A 16,062-nucleotide genomic window follows, 5' to 3' on the forward strand; every position below is an offset into this window, starting at 1 on the left:
CCAGGTAACGGTAGGTTCTGCATTTTTAGCTTGGCTCCTTTTGAGATTACAATATAATAGACATGGATGCACAATAGTAATGCTCACCAGTTGGGTAACTTCTGACAGAAATATCAGACATTTATGTGTTAATAAAACAGTAAATCTGAGCTGTGTAAAGACTTAAAAAAAAAAAAAAAAGACATGGGTCAAATGTGGTCAGTCTACTTTTTAAGTCTTGATATTGTAATGCATTAATTCATTTTGTAGTGAATGTTCTAGTGAATAAAAACGTGGAACATTATCTGCCTTTTTTATCATTTAATTGCAAAAAGCACCCAGCATAAACCACAGATTTATGAGTAAGAACAATGCAATACAGAAAACTGCAATACTGACATAACTGTGGAAGTAACAAAGTATCTCTCTTGCTTGTTTCTTTTTTTCTTGCATCTTTCTTTTAATGCTATGATCCTGTTGTGGCTGTAGTACCTTATGACAACCCAGTCTCTGCCTTTCAGAGCTGCCGGCTCTGCTTGGAGGCAGCAGTCACATTCCTTTTTACCTGGTACTTTGCAGCTTTTTATGAAGTGAAACGTGCCGCTCAGCAACCTTCACTTCATCATTTGTCCACTTGCTTCTCACCGTCCCAGCTGTCATAAATGGAAACGAAAGAAAATATCTTAATGTGAATGCAAGAAAAGATAGAAAATATTCTAGTTTATAATGTGAATACAAAATGTTCTTAAACCTTGCTTTCTACTGGAGCACTTTAAAGGAGCAATAAGCATCATACTTAGGTTGAAGGAATTAAAAATGACTATGTGAAGAACTAGAGGTGTAATTACATCTGGAGTACAGCATGAAGTCACAATCCCTCTCTCTGTGTTGATCTCCAGCCATAGACTTTGGTTTGGTTCACAGGCAGTGCAAAACAGCACACCTAGCAGTGAAAAGATATTGCTTATTGCTCCTTTAAGGATGCTTGGAATGAACCATTTGAAGTGCTGTGTTCTGCTGTATGGAACGCCAGGACTGCCATAATGAATTAATTAAATACACCATTAAATAATTAATTAAATGTGGCAATAATTAATTAAAATTGGAATTAATTAATTAAATAAATAGTTATGATATATGTAATTAATTAATTATTGACACATTTAATTAATTATTTATGTATTTCACATTTTAATTAATTATTGACACATTTAATTAATTAATTATTGACACATTTAATTAATTATTTATGTATTTCACATTTTAATTAATTATTGACACATTTAATTAATTATTGACACATTTAATTAATTATTTAATGATATATTTATTTATTTCATTTTGGCAGTCCTGACGCCTGGCTCTCGTCATGAAATAATTTTATCTGTCAGCCTCACCCATCAAACTCAGGGGGCGGGGTTAACGCTGCCCATGCAGCTTCTCTAACATTTGATTGGTTGCCGTGCAAAGTAAGTCAAAACAGGTCGATCCTAGATAATCGATTGCTTGTGCAGACTTGGGGCAGCCAGTTATCCCAGAATGCAGATCAAATCACAGGCCGTTTTTCTGTCACCAGCTACACTTTTAACAGTGTTTTAGCCGCGAATGTCGCGACGTATGTCTGGTCAGGTTGTCAACATAGAACATGTTTGCAAAAGTGCTCAGATGTTTTCAGAGATTTCACTAGCTCTGCTAACAGTTAGCATGCAGAGCGCACCGAGGGGGTACATTAACCGGTTTGTTTACATATTCCACTCTCCGTGTTCCACATGTTGCATTCGCAGATTCTCATTTTCACCGAACGATCGTCTCTTTCCGCCTGGTCTTGTGTCTCTGTGCTTCTGTAACATAAAGAACGAGCTGACATTTTTCTCACGAAACCAGCGATCAGCTCAGCAGACCCTCAGTTTACCTGCATGCATCCTCCTCCTCATCTGTCAGCTGTTTAACACCTGCTGCTAATTCAAGAAACACGCCTAGTTACCTGGTGATAGTCACAGTTTAACTGCACAAGATAAGTAAATATAGTATTTTCCCCGAGCGCAGAGCTGCTGGAGCTTGTTTCCTTACAGAGCACTTTATAGGCGAGCCAGCTTTATCAGCGGCTGATGTCCAATCACCGGCACACAGCTTTCAAACCTCAGCTGAGTTTTAGCTCTCAGTGGTTAAACGCTGGACTTCATTCACTCAGGTTCTGTCTGTCGGGTCACGTTTACTTCGCTGTTTTATTTACAACTGAGCAAATCGGTTTGGCTGAGGTTAAAGTTACGTTTCATAACTGCATAGTTTCACAGACGTTTAATGGTTCACTGGCACATGTGTTAGACTGAACTATCATCTAAATATCATCTGTTTTTTAATAGTTATTCAACTGTATTCTAAGCACCAGCTGTCTGTTAGAATGTGATTTTTTTTCTCTCTCTGTTGGCAGAGGTATAAAAATGCGCAGGAAAATCTGACGTGCATGGCAAACTTCACCGACGATATTTAGGGAGGAATAAACACACATCAAACATAAATGAACCATTTGCCTGTCTCCATAATTGAGAGCATTTTCTCTTCTTATGTCAACACTCTCTCTCTCTTTTTTTTTTTTTTTTTTTTTGCTTTTTCGGTCATGTTATGTTTACCTGTCAAAGGCTTGTTACAAACTATGAAACACATTGTGCAGACTTCTGGATGTTAGAAGAAAACGAATACTGCTCATGAATGAGACTAAAGGCAGGAAGGTGTCCTTTAAAACTAAACATGTTAATAGGACCTCCCTGTTTATATCATAGTTTATGATATAGCACGTGTATTTCAGTAATAGCCTGCTGAGGCCACTATACGTGCTGGCCTCATATCAAATGTGAAGGCAGACTGAGTCTATGTTTGACGTTTGTTTATATCTAATCTTCCTTTTCAAACATTTAAACAGCAGCGAGTCTGCAGCTGAGGGAATACAAATTCAAATTGTCGGAACAGGTTTGCTCGTTTCTTGGATTCATTTGGTGATTTATTAAATGTATAACTGTGTGGTGGGGCGTGGTCTGCGGTGCCGTGCAGGGAGGGCGGACGCACCTGCACGGCATCCTTAATCACGCCCGCCTAGTTAAAAACACGGGGACTGAGGGGTTTGGGGGTGTTGTGGTGTGGTGAGATGTAAATAAAGATGACTCTGAACGTTGCTCCGTGGTCCCGCCGTGTCTTATTCACGCCACATTGGTGCCGAAACCCAGGAGGCAGCACGGCGGGTCCATATCGGAGCCAGGGAATGGAGGAGCTGGCCCAGAGGGTGGCCGAAATGGCGGCCGCCCAGCGGGAGCAGGCGGCGGAGGTGCGTCGCCAGCAGGAAGAGCTGCAGGACCAGTCCGAGCGGCACCTGGAAAGGATTGGGGAGCTGGCGGCGCTGCTCTGGGCCTGGGCGCCACCCCCACAGGTGTGTCCCGAGGACAGTGAAGCGGTGGAGGAGCCGCGTGAGGCACCTCAGCAGCCGGAGGTGGCAGACGAGGCGCGCGGGGATCTGCGCCTGCCGGAGGAGGGGGAACAGCCAGGTGAAGGGCTGCTCCTGCCGGGAGTGGTGGATGAGCCGCTCCAACCGGAGGCGGCAGACGAGGTGCGCGAGGGTCTGCGCCGGTTGGAGAAAGAGGAGCTGCACGAGGGGCTGCTCGAGCCGGGAGTGGCGGCGGAGGGAGCAGTAGTGACGGAGGAGTCGCGCTATGGGCTGCTCCAGCAGGGAGCGACAGCGGTGACGGAGGGGCCGCGCAAGGAGCTGGAGGTCCCAGTGCCAGGGGAGCTTGCTCGAGTGGAACTGGCGAGCGAGGCGGGCGCCACGCTTGAGATCGCCGTGCTCGCCAGACCGGCCTCACCACCACCAGAGGCCTGTACACGCCACACCTCTGCCCAGTCACCTGTGAGCTGGGGCTCACGCTTGTGCCGGCCGCGCCGGGTGCACCTGTCACGTGTCCGACTTCCGAACCAGCTTTGCCTGCGCCGCTGGATTCGCGGGCGGCCGCCTGAACTCGCACCTCCCCGTCGCTTGGCCGGGGCCTGGGGGTGCCAGCTGTCCGGGCTGATTCCCTCTCCCACTGGCGGTGGGGGAGTAGGTTCGGCCGGATGGCTCCCCGGCCTCAATCGGGCGATGGGGGTATGTGGTGGGGCGTGGTCTGCGGTGCCGTGCAGGGAGGGCGGACGCACCTGCACGGCATCCTTAATCACGCCCGCCTAGTTAAAAACACGGGGACTGAGGGGTTTGGGGTGTTGTGGTGTGGTGAGATGTAAATAAAGATGACTCTGAACGTTGCTCCGTGGTCCCGCCGTGTCTTATTCACGCCACAAACTGTTATTCTAATCTGCTGCTGAGTCTCTTACACTTTTCTTTATGCTGTATATTTTCACGTCTCTGGAATAGTTGGCAGTTAGATAGTCAGCTGGGAAACTTTGTGTTAACTCATGGAGCTGAGGATATCGTGGATATGCTGACCTCGCTGCGTGGTGTACAGAGCGAGTTCAGCATGATTAATATTCACAATAAAAATATTAGCCGAACATCATGAAGTCTGTATGTGTTTCATAGTGTCGAACAACCTTTGTACAGTTAAAGCCAGCAGTTACTACATGACGGAAACACCAACGTTATCTCTTTTATGTGTTTATACACAGGTCAAGCTGATTACTGAACAAAAACCCAAAGATCAGATGTTAAACAGATTTATTTGCTCTCTCTCCTCCTTAAACATGTTTTTAATGTTAGTTATAATTCAGAATTGGCGACTGAAACACGTAGGACACATAAGAACATCAGGAAATAAAACATCGATAAATATAACCTCAGTAAAAGAAGTCAGCGGGGGTTACTACAGCTGTGTACCGGGGCCTGCGCTTTGTCGGTGGGATTGCTTGCGAGGCGAGCGGGTCTATCCCACGCTTTGCCGTGAGACTGGGACGACATCTCCGAAATCATCGAAACACTTTTGCAAAGAGGCTGTATCTTGACAAACCGACCAGACACATGAAGATTAAACCACTACATTCTCGGCTAAAAAAATATTAAAACGGTATTTGGTAACACACAAACAGGGTTTTTCAAAGCTCAGTTCTGTTAGCTTCCACATGCCGGTTGTTGTGTGCTAGAAACAATGGCCACCAGGCCAAAGCAATGGTTTTGACTCGATCAGCGTTAACCCCGCCCCCTGAGTTTGATGGGTGAGGCTGACAGATAAAATTATTTCATGATGAGAGCCAGGCGTCAGGACTGCCAAAATGAAATAAATAAATATATCATTAAATAATTAATTAAATGTGTCAATAATTAATTAAATGTGTCAATAATTAATTAAAATGTGAAATACATAAATAATTAATTAAATATGTCAATAATTAATTAATTAAATGTGTCAATAATTAATTAAAACGTGAAATACATAAATAATTAATTAAATGTGTCAATAATTAATTAATTACATATATCATAACTATTTATTTAATTAATTAATTCCAATTTTAATTAATTATTGCCACATTTAATTAATTATTTAATGGTGTATTTAATTAATTCATTATGGCAGTCCTGGCGTTCCATACTGCTGGGAATCAAATAAGATGAAATGATTTATGATAAAAGCTCTGAATAGTGTCATGTCTGAAAACAAACTTGTTCTTTGATCACAAGTATATTAACCTAAAACATTTTGTATTTGGGTGCCTTTACCCCTTCTTGGTGAAGTGTTGCTAATGTTTTTGTTGTCCAGGGTGATTGAGGCAGAGGTGCCCTTCATGTTGTCCAGGGCAGCTGAGTAAAGCGTGTGGCTTGGAACCCCCGGAATACTTGGTCCTTGAGCCTTTGAAAAGTAACAGTGAAATATGAGAATCAATGCATGCAATAGGTCTGTTTGCTTTTTTCTCTGCATTGTAGGCAAAGTCAGCGTTGGGCAGTGTGTAATTCTACATTAAGGGGCTAAGGGGCGATCGTGGCTCAAGAGTTGTAATCAGAAGGTTGCCGGTTCGAGCCCCAGCTCCGACAGTTTCGGTCGTTGTGTCCTTGGGAAAGACACTTCACCTGTTGCCTACTGGTGGTGGTCAGAGGGCCCGGTGGCGCCAGTGTCCGGCAGCCTCGCCTCTGTCAGTGCGCCCCAGACATTCACCAGTGTGTGAATGTCTGTGTGAATGGGTGGATGACTGGATGTGTAAAGCGCTTTGGGGTCCTTAGTAGGGATGGGTACCGGTGTCCGGTGCCATGATGGCACCGGTTCTGACATAAACGGTAGTAACCAGACCGAAAAGCAGCGCACATTTCGGTGCTTTATTTCGGTGCTTTTTTTTCCTGAGCTGTGATACACTTTAGATTCTAGCCAATCATTTTACGTTTCCGAGGATAGTAGGCGGGGCCAGGTACGTACGTTCTGTTAGAGCAGAGCTACAGATTAAAAATGTCCAAGGCGAAGCGGTCAAAAGTCTGGCTGTACTTCACAGCAAAATATGCAAACTCAGCAGCAACAAGTGCTTTAAGCTGATACTGTGATACTGTCAAAGGAGGTAACACCTCAAAATCCGATGAAACACCTGGCGACGCATAGCGTTTTTTTTTAAATCCCAGAAATGCGCCGTATTTGATAGCTTGCTGCGAGACCTCACACTGTGCACGTTGGGTGGGTTGCCAGTTATCGGACCCGGAGCAACATCCCCCAAAAACCCGAAGAATAGAGTCCTGGCCCCTAGCCCTGCCAGTGTAGCAGAAATGATGACGGATGATGGTGGCAGCAGCCGTTCTTCTCTGCGTGAGTAGCTAATTTACATTGAGTAGGCTAACCACGTTATTACATTAATGCATGTAAGGTGAACTAGCAAACATCATCATAGCTACATGCGGCTGTCCTCTTGTTTGATGGCAGATACTCCCTTCACCCTGGCTAAAAAGGCTAAAATGACCAAAGAAAAAGTGGAAAACAGTTAAACATGAGAGGTTTAGGACAAAGTTTGTGTTTTTTCCATTGTTTAAGCACTGCTTCCAGCCAAGAGTGATACCATATATGCCCCATAGCTGCAGAAAAGGCTAACATTGTTATATTTTTACAAAAAACAGCTGAACATGAGAGGTTTTTGGACCAATTTTGTGTTCTCCATTCTTTAAGCACCGGTTTGAGCACCGTTTGAGCACCGGCACCGTTTCAAAAGTACCGATTTGGCACCGGTATCGGATAAAAGCCAAACGATACCCATCCCTAGTCCTTAGGGACTAGTAAAGCGCTATATAAATATAGGATATTTACCATTTGATATGAATATTTTACATGTGAACATAATCTACTAATAATACTCATCACAGTGTGATTGTTTGAAATCGGATAGAGTGTTATTATCTTCATGACAAACATCCCTGCTGTTCAGTTTCAATGTAACACAAACTAGAGTTGTTGGTTCTACCAACTGAGAAAGGCTAAAAAAAACAAATTCATGTCCTTCACAGCTTAAAAGAATCTGAGGACAATGTAACACAGAAATATCAAATTTAGTAGGAATAAAGATCAAGCTGATGCTTTAAAGGGAAAGTTAGGACTAAAAAATGATATGCCAATTTCTTTCTCCTAAGATGTTCACAAACAAGTAATTCTAATGTTGAATATGGGAAACTTTCAATCAAACTGATTATTTTAATATAATCAAAGGGCACTTAATTTATGCACTAGGCCCAACTGACACATATACTTGATGCCAAATACAAAAAAATAATGTGTAACCTGTTGGAAGAATGAAGTGGGTGTGTCACTCACCAATTGGTCTGAAGGAGGTTGAGACAGGACCTCGGCACCTGGTGTCTGCAACAAAAGACAACAATATAACGTCAGAAACATTCTCTAGTATAAATCCCGACTATTTAATTAACTACAGATCATATTTGTATCAGTGAATATTATTACAGAAGGATCTGACTTCCTTATACCAGATTCTATAGAAACTTAACACTGTACGGTTCTGCTACCCAACGATATGAGGACAGTGTAACACACACTAGAGTTGTTGGTCCTACCACATGAGGAAGGCAACTGAAACACACTCCTGTCCTTCACAGCTTAAAACAATATGAGGACATGACGACTGAACACATGTAGAGTTCACATTCCTGACCTCTAACTTCTCCTGCTGTTGTCAATAAAAGCTCTAAACCCAACACTGATGTACAGCCATCTATTTCCCCAGAAATTAAATCATGTAAACTGATCAGCGGGAGCTTATTTTGACAAAAACATGTGTAAAACGACAAAAATATCAAATTTTGTCAGAATAAAGATCAAGCTGATGCTTTAAGGGAAAGTTTGGACTAACAAATGGTATAGACAATTACTTTATCCTAATGCTAATGTTGGTTTTGGTTAACTTCGACTAACACTGATTGTTTTAGTACAATTAAAGTGCATTTCATTTATGCACTAGGCCCAACTGACACATATACTTGATGCCAAATACAAAAAAATAATGTGTAACCTGTTGGAAGAATGAAGTGGGTGTGTCACTCACCAATTGGTCTGAAGGAGGTTGAGACAGGACCTCGGCACTTGGTGTCTGCAACAAAAGACAACAATATAGCGTCAGAAACATTCTCTAGTATAAATCCCGACTATTTAATTAACTACAGATCATATTTGTATCAGTGAATATTATTACAGAAGGATCTGACTTCCTTATACCAGATTCTATAGAAACTTAACACTGTACGGTTCTGCTACCCAACGATATGAGGACAGTGTAACACACACTAGAGTTGTTGGTCCTACCACATGAGGAAGGCAACTGAAACACACTCCTGTCCTTCACAGCTTAAAACAATATGAGGACAGTGTAACACACACACTACAATCACTGGTCCTACCATATGAGGACTTCTACTTAAACACACTCCTGTCCTTCACAGCTTAAAACAATATGAGGACAGTGTAACACACACACTACAATCACTGGTCCTACCATATGAGGACTTCTACTTAAACACACTCCTGTCCTTCACAGCTTAAAACAATATGAGGACATGACGACTGAACACATGTAGAGTTCACATTCCTGACCTCTAACTTCTCCTGCTGTTGTCAATAAAAGCTCTAAACCCAACACTGATGTACAGCCATCTATTTCCCCAGAAATTAAATCATGTAAACTGATCAGCGGGAGCTTATTTTGACAAAAACATGTGTAAAACGACAAAAATATCAAATTTTGTCAGAATAAAGATCAAGCTGATGCTTTAAGGGAAAGTTTGGACTAACAAATGGTATAGACAATTACTTTATCCTAATGCTAATGTTGGTTTTGGTTAACTTCGACTAAAACTGATTGTTTTAGTACAATTAAAGTGCATTTCATTTATGCACTAGGCCCAACTGACACATATACTTGATGCCAAATACAAAAAAATAATGTGTAACCTGTTGGAAGAATGAAGTGGGTGTGTCACTCACCAATTGGTCTGAAGGAGGTTGAGACAGGACCTCGGCACTTGGTGTCTGCAACAAAAGACAACAATATAGCGTCAGAAACATTCTCTAGTATAAATCCCGACTATTTAATTAACTACAGATCATATTTGTATCAGTGAATATTATTACAGAAGGATCTGACTTCCTTATACCAGATTCTATAGAAACTTAACACTGTACGGTTCTGCTACCCAACGATATGAGGACAGTGTAACACACACACTACAATCACTGGTCCTACCATATGAGGACTTCTACTTAAACACACTCCTGTCCTTCACAGCTTAAAACAATATGAGGACATGACGACTGAACACATGTAGAGTTCACATTCCTGACCTCTAACTTCTCCTGCTGTTGTCAATAAAAGCTCTAAACCCAACACTGATGTACAGCCATCTATTTCCCCAGAAATTAAATCATGTAAACTGATCAGCGGGAGCTTATTTTGACAAAAACATGTGTAAAACGACAAAAATATCAAATTTTGTCAGAATAAAGATCAAGCTGATGCTTTAAGGGAAAGTTTGGACTAACAAATGGTATAGACAATTACTTTATCCTAATGCTAATGTTGGTTTTGGTTAACTTCGACTAACACTGATTGTTTTAGTACAATTAAAGTGCATTTCATTTATGCACTAGGCCCAACTGACACATATACTTGATGCCAAATACAAAAAAATAATGTGTAACCTGTTGGAAGAATGAAGTGGGTGTGTCACTCACCAATTGGTCTGAAGGAGGTTGAGACAGGACCTCGGCACTTGGTGTCTGCAACAAAAGACAACAATATAGCGTCAGAAACATTCTCTAGTATAAATCCCGACTATTTAATTAACTACAGATCATATTTGTATCAGTGAATATTATTACAGAAGGATCTGACTTCCTTATACCAGATTCTATAGAAACTTAACACTGTACGGTTCTGCTACCCAACGATATGAGGACAGTGTAACACACACTAGAGTTGTTGGTCCTACCACATGAGGAAGGCAACTGAAACACACTCCTGTCCTTCACAGCTTAAAACAATATGAGGACAGTGTAACACACACACTACAATCACTGGTCCTACCATATGAGGACTTCTACTTAAACACACTCCTGTCCTTCACAGCTTAAAACAATATGAGGACAGTGTAACACACACACTACAATCACTGGTCCTACCATATGAGGACTTCTACTTAAACACACTCCTGTCCTTCACAGCTTAAAACAATATGAGGACATGACGACTGAACACATGTAGAGTTCACATTCCTGACTTCTAACTTCTCCTGCTGTTGTCAATAAAAGCTCTAAACCCAACACTGATGTACAGCCATCTATTTCCCCAGAAATTAAATCATGTAAACTGATCAGCGGGAGCTTATTTTGACAAAAACATGTGTAAAACGACAAAAATATCAAATTTTGTCAGAATAAAGATCAAGCTGATGCTTTAAGGGAAAGTTTGGACTAACAAATGGTATAGACAATTACTTTATCCTAATGCTAATGTTGGTTTTGGTTAACTTCGACTAAAACTGATTGTTTTAGTACAATTAAAGTGCATTTCATTTATGCACTAGGCCCAACTGACACATATACTTGATGCCAAATACAAAAAAATAATGTGTAACCTGTTGGAAGAATGAAGTGGGTGTGTCACTCACCAATTGGTCTGAAGGAGGTTGAGACAGGACCTCGGCACTTGGTGTCTGCAACAAAAGACAACAATATAGCGTCAGAAACATTCTCTAGTATAAATCCCGACTATTTAATTAACTACAGATCATATTTGTATCAGTGAATATTATTACAGAAGGATCTGACTTCCTTATACCAGATTCTATAGAAACTTAACACTGTACGGTTCTGCTACCCAACGATATGAGGACAGTGTAACACACACTAGAGTTGTTGGTCCTACCACATGAGGAAGGCAACTGAAACACACTCCTGTCCTTCACAGCTTAAAACAATATGAGGACAGTGTAACACACACACTACAATCACTGGTCCTACCATATGAGGACTTCTACTTAAACACACTCCTGTCCTTCACAGCTTAAAACAATATGAGGACATGACGACTGAACACATGTAGAGTTCACATTCCTGACCTCTAACTTCTCCTGCTGTTGTCAATAAAAGCTCTAAACCCAACACTGATGTACAGCCATCTATTTCCCCAGAAATTAAATCATGTAAACTGATCAGTGGGAGCTTATTTTGACAAAAACATGTGTAAAAGGACAAAAATATCAAATTTTGTCAGAATAAAGATCAAGCTGATGCTTTAAGGGAAAGTTTGGACTAACAAATGGTATAGACAATTACTTTATCCTAATGCTAATGTTGGTTTTGGTTAACTTCGACTAAAACTGATTGTTTTAGTACAATTAAAGTGCATTTCATTTATGCACTAGGCCCAACTGACACATATACTTGATGCCAAATACAAAAAAATAATGTGTAACCTGTTGGAAGAATGAAGTGGGTGTGTCACTCACCAATTGGTCTGAAGGAGGTTGAGACAGGACCTCGGCACTTGGTGTCTGCAACAAAAGACAACAATATAGCGTCAGAAACATTCTCTAGTATAAATCCCGACTATTTAATTAACTACAGATCATATTTGTATCAGTGAATATTATTACAGAAGGATCTGACTTCCTTATACCAGATTCTATAGAAACTTAACACTGTACGGTTCTGCTACCCAACGATATGAGGACAGTGTAACACACACTAGAGTTGTTGGTCCTACCACATGAGGAAGGCAACTGAAACACACTCCTGTCCTTCACAGCTTAAAACAATATGAGGACAGTGTAACACACATTACAATCACTGGTCCTACCATATGAGGACTTCTACTTAAACACACTCCTGTCCTTCACAGCTTAAAACAATATGAGGACAGTGTAACACACATTACAATCACTGGTCCTACCATATGAGGACTTCTACTTAAACACACTCCTGTCCTTCACAGCTTAAAACAATATGAGGACAGTGTAACACACACACTACAATCACTGGTCCTACCATATGAGGACTTCTACTTAAACACACTCCTGTCCTTCACAGCTTAAAACAATATGAGGACATGACGACTGAACACATGTAGAGTTCACATTCCTGACTTCTAACTTCTCCTGCTGTTGTCAATAAAAGCTCTAAACCCAACACTGATGTACAGCCATCTATTTCCCCAGAAATTAAATCATGTAAACTGATCAGCGGGAGCTTATTTTGACAAAAACATGTGTAAAAGGACAAAAATATCAAATTTTGTCAGAATAAAGATCAAGCTGATGCTTTAAGGGAAAGTTTGGACTAACAAATGGTATAGACAATTACTTTATCCTAATGCTAATGTTGGTTTTGGTTAACTTCGACTAAAACTGATTGTTTTAGTACAATTAAAGTGCATTTCATTTATGCACTAGGCCCAACTGACACATATACTTGATGCCAAATACAAAAAAATAATGTGTAACCTGTTGGAAGAATGAAGTGGGTGTGTCACTCACCAATTGGTCTGAAGGAGGTTGAGACAGGACCTCGGCACTTGGTGTCTGCAACAAAAGACAACAATATAACGTCAGAAACATTCTCTAGTATAAATCCCGACTATTTAACCCTCGTTTTACCCTAGCGAAAAAAGGGACCCGCTTGGGTAACTTTGGATTTTTGATTCTCTATATATCAGTCATTTTAAAGACTAGTTGCATGAAACTTGGCCAGGATGTGTGTTTTAGGATTATTTTTGAAATTCAATGATCCCCTCTATGGTGTGGTGTATAGTAAAGAAGATTCACATATGTACTACCTCCTTTTACCCTTGTACCGTTTGGGCCCCATTGACTCCCATTATAATCACATATTTTCGATATACTGTAATCCTGACATGCGATAATGCCTTTCTCGTGAATACCTAATGGATCTAAGCCTCAGCCTTCAAAATAAAGGAAAAATAGGTTTTGGATCAAATGAGCACAATATTAGGTACAGCACCACCATAGACATTTTCAGTGCTTTTGAATGCAGGACATGGTTATCTTACTATGCAAAATACATGACAATAAAACAGCTGACCACCATAAAATAGTCTTGATGTAGTGGAACTGATATAAGAGAGTGGTGTGAATGTGATTGAGAATATATATATACTATGTGTGTGTGTGTCGGTCACAAACAAAACGGCCCGTAGAGCCGCCTCCTTGAAGTGAACAACAGGAGCCTGCTCCGTTTTTTTCTCCTTTCTCTGAACCTCTGTCAATGTTATTTTGCTTCACTTTGCACATGAGCCTTGTTTTTGCCCTCAGCAGAGAGGGGAAGGGTGCAAAAGCAGCCACGTGTTTGTTGAGCAGAGGGGGGAGGGGTGCAAAAGCAGCCACGTGTTTGTTGAGCAGAGGGGGGAGGGGTGCAAAAGCAGCCACGTGTTTGCAGAGCAGAGGGGGGAGGGGTGCAAAAACAGCCACCTGTTTGCTGAGCAGAGGGGGGGAGGGGCAGTCGTTACTCTCCCAGTGGCATCTCAACAGAGCCGGAGGGAGAGAGAGAGATCGTTTTGGATTCAAGTGCACACTTGAAGTCTGTGAGAATAGTTTGCAGCCTTGTCTTACTAGTCATTTCTGCACAGACGCCACTAAATGCACAGACTCGCGCACACACAACACGAAGCGCACGGTCAATTTAGGGGAGCTTGGAAGCTGTGCTCATCGTGCAAACAGCGCGTTATTATCGTAACGGCTGCAAAAGTTAGGATATGTCCTGTCTGCAACATCCATCTTCACCTGTTGGAAGAATGAAGTGGGTGTGTCACTCACCAATTGGTCTGAAGGAGGTTGAGACAGGACCTCGGCACTTGGTGTCTGCAACAAAAGACAACAATATAACGTCAGAAACATTCTCTAGTATAAATCCCGACTATTTAATTAACTACAGATCATATTTGTATCAGTGAATATTATTACAGAAGGATCTGACTTCCTTATACCAGATTCTATAGAAACTTAACACTGTACGGTTCTGCTACCCAACGATATGAGGACAGTGTAACACACACTAGAGTTGTTGGTCCTACCACATGAGGAAGGCAACTGAAACACACTCCTGTCCTTCACAGCTTAAAACAATATGAGGACAGTGTAACACACACTACAATCACTGGTCCTACCATATGAGGACTTCTACTTAAACACACTCCTGTCCTTCACAGCTTAAAACAATATGAGGACAGTGTAACACACACTACAATCACTGGTCCTACCATATGAGGACTTCTACTTTCCTGTTGGAGGTTGAGACACGACAGAGGGACAGCAGGGTAGTAGCTTGCACAAATGATTCTATTGACACAACAGGGAAGTGAGATTAATGAACTGAACGCAACAGACTCTTTCAAAATAAAACAGGAAACATGGCATGAAAATACAAACGTGGTAATATAAAGCCCTAACATAAACTCCTTAAAACGATATTAATAACGTTAAGCCAAACTCAACTAACCCGCCATTAAACATAAGAAACTCAAAAACCTTAGAATAACATCAGAAACGCTGGGCCAGAGACCCAGACCGTGAGCAAATAACTAAAATATTATTGATTTGTGCTGAATAAGAAAACATTAATATTATCATTTAAATCCCCCCAAGCATATCTTGTGTTGAAAAAAAAAAGTGTGTTGCAGTTAGCTACACTGAGCTTAGACTGACTGTCTCTGCAGTTGAAGATGCAGAGCACATGCAAGGCCGTACCTTTAACTCCGGTGGGAATTTAAAAACAGTTAAATTTAACTTCTAATATCTATTGTTAAAGATAAATCTTAAGTAATTTTTTAACATTTATCATCATTCACCACTTTCAATTTGTTCAAATCGGTTGTGTATTGTTTTAATTCCGTTTAACTAACCTTAATTAGCTTGTTAAACATACAACTTTACCTCGCGGAGCTTGCGTCGACGCATGGATATCAAAGGTAAATACATACCTCAAGATAAATCTCTCCTGAGTGCTGAAGGTCCCGGATGTGCCGTTCACGCAGAGCTCCGGCGAGTTTGTATCTTGCCGTGACCAGCAGCTCTTTGGTTGACGCTTTCGAACAATCAGATGCATCTTTACTCACTTGTTGACCAATCAGAGACGTCGTTCTATGCTCCACTGACGAAATGCTGCATCGTCTCACCAGCCACCGGTCTCTCCTCGTCCATTTAACAACAAAAACACAGCAACACGTGCTGGATTTGAGGTAGGAACACTTGAGAACTGTCACAATGTTTTGCAAACTGCTGTTACAGTTAATTTCGTTCCGTTAATTTGTTTGGTTCCTATTCTGAAGTAACACTTAATACACATGGGGTTAGCTTGCTGGTCTAGTTTAAGTTAGCATGGGCATGCTGTTCACTGATAGAGTAAGGCTAAAATTGTCCTGATATTGTCAGTGTGTTATCATAAACATGCAGCACCCCTAGACCCCCAAGTTAAAATACAGATAATAGATAAGCAATTTAAGAAAATAAGTATAATGTGTATAATAAATGACTTTACTGTCACTTTCCTGGGTCTGTTGACCCAGCGTTGTAAGTTTTAGTTTGTTTAGATGTCGATGTTTATTTATAAGTTCTTTAGGTTTGCT

The 16,062-nt window shown here is 41.1% G+C and overlaps 1 protein-coding gene across 1 annotated transcript; it reads right to left on the reverse strand.

Moving 5' to 3' along the window:
* Positions 1 to 280: 280 nt before the first annotated feature.
* LOC309708390 (uncharacterized protein) lies at positions 281 to 15,594 on the reverse strand. Its single transcript, XM_082536379.1, has 5 exons — positions 15,418 to 15,594; positions 14,719 to 14,776; positions 7,731 to 7,775; positions 5,672 to 5,801; positions 281 to 632 (listed from the first exon to the last, which is right to left on the reverse strand). The coding sequence occupies exons 1-5, from the start codon at positions 15,540 to 15,542 to the stop codon at positions 541 to 543; spliced, it is 450 nt and encodes a 149-aa protein (XP_082392505.1). The 5' UTR covers positions 15,543 to 15,594; the 3' UTR covers positions 281 to 540.
* Between the last annotated feature and the right edge of the window lie 468 nt (positions 15,595 to 16,062).

The sequence above is a fragment of the Aulonocara stuartgranti genome (genome assembly GCF_965226115.1).
Source record: "Aulonocara stuartgranti genome assembly, chromosome: 6".
Classification (NCBI taxonomy): Eukaryota; Metazoa; Chordata; class Actinopteri; order Cichliformes; family Cichlidae; genus Aulonocara; species Aulonocara stuartgranti.

Bases quoted from the DNA above. Each gene is read 5' to 3' on its own strand.
- LOC309708390 (XM_082536379.1), bottom strand. From the start codon at position 15,542: ATGCATCTGATTGTTCGAAAGCGTCAACCAAAGAGCTGCTGGTCACGG. The intron at 7,776-14,718 runs GAAAGTAGAAGT...CTTTTGTTGCAG, and splicing joins CGTGTCTCAACCTCCAACAG to ACACCAGGTGCCGAGGTCCT. The intron at 633-5,671 runs GTAAAGGCACCC...CATTTATGACAG, and splicing joins CAACACTTCACCAAGAAGGG to CTGGGACGGTGAGAAGCAAG.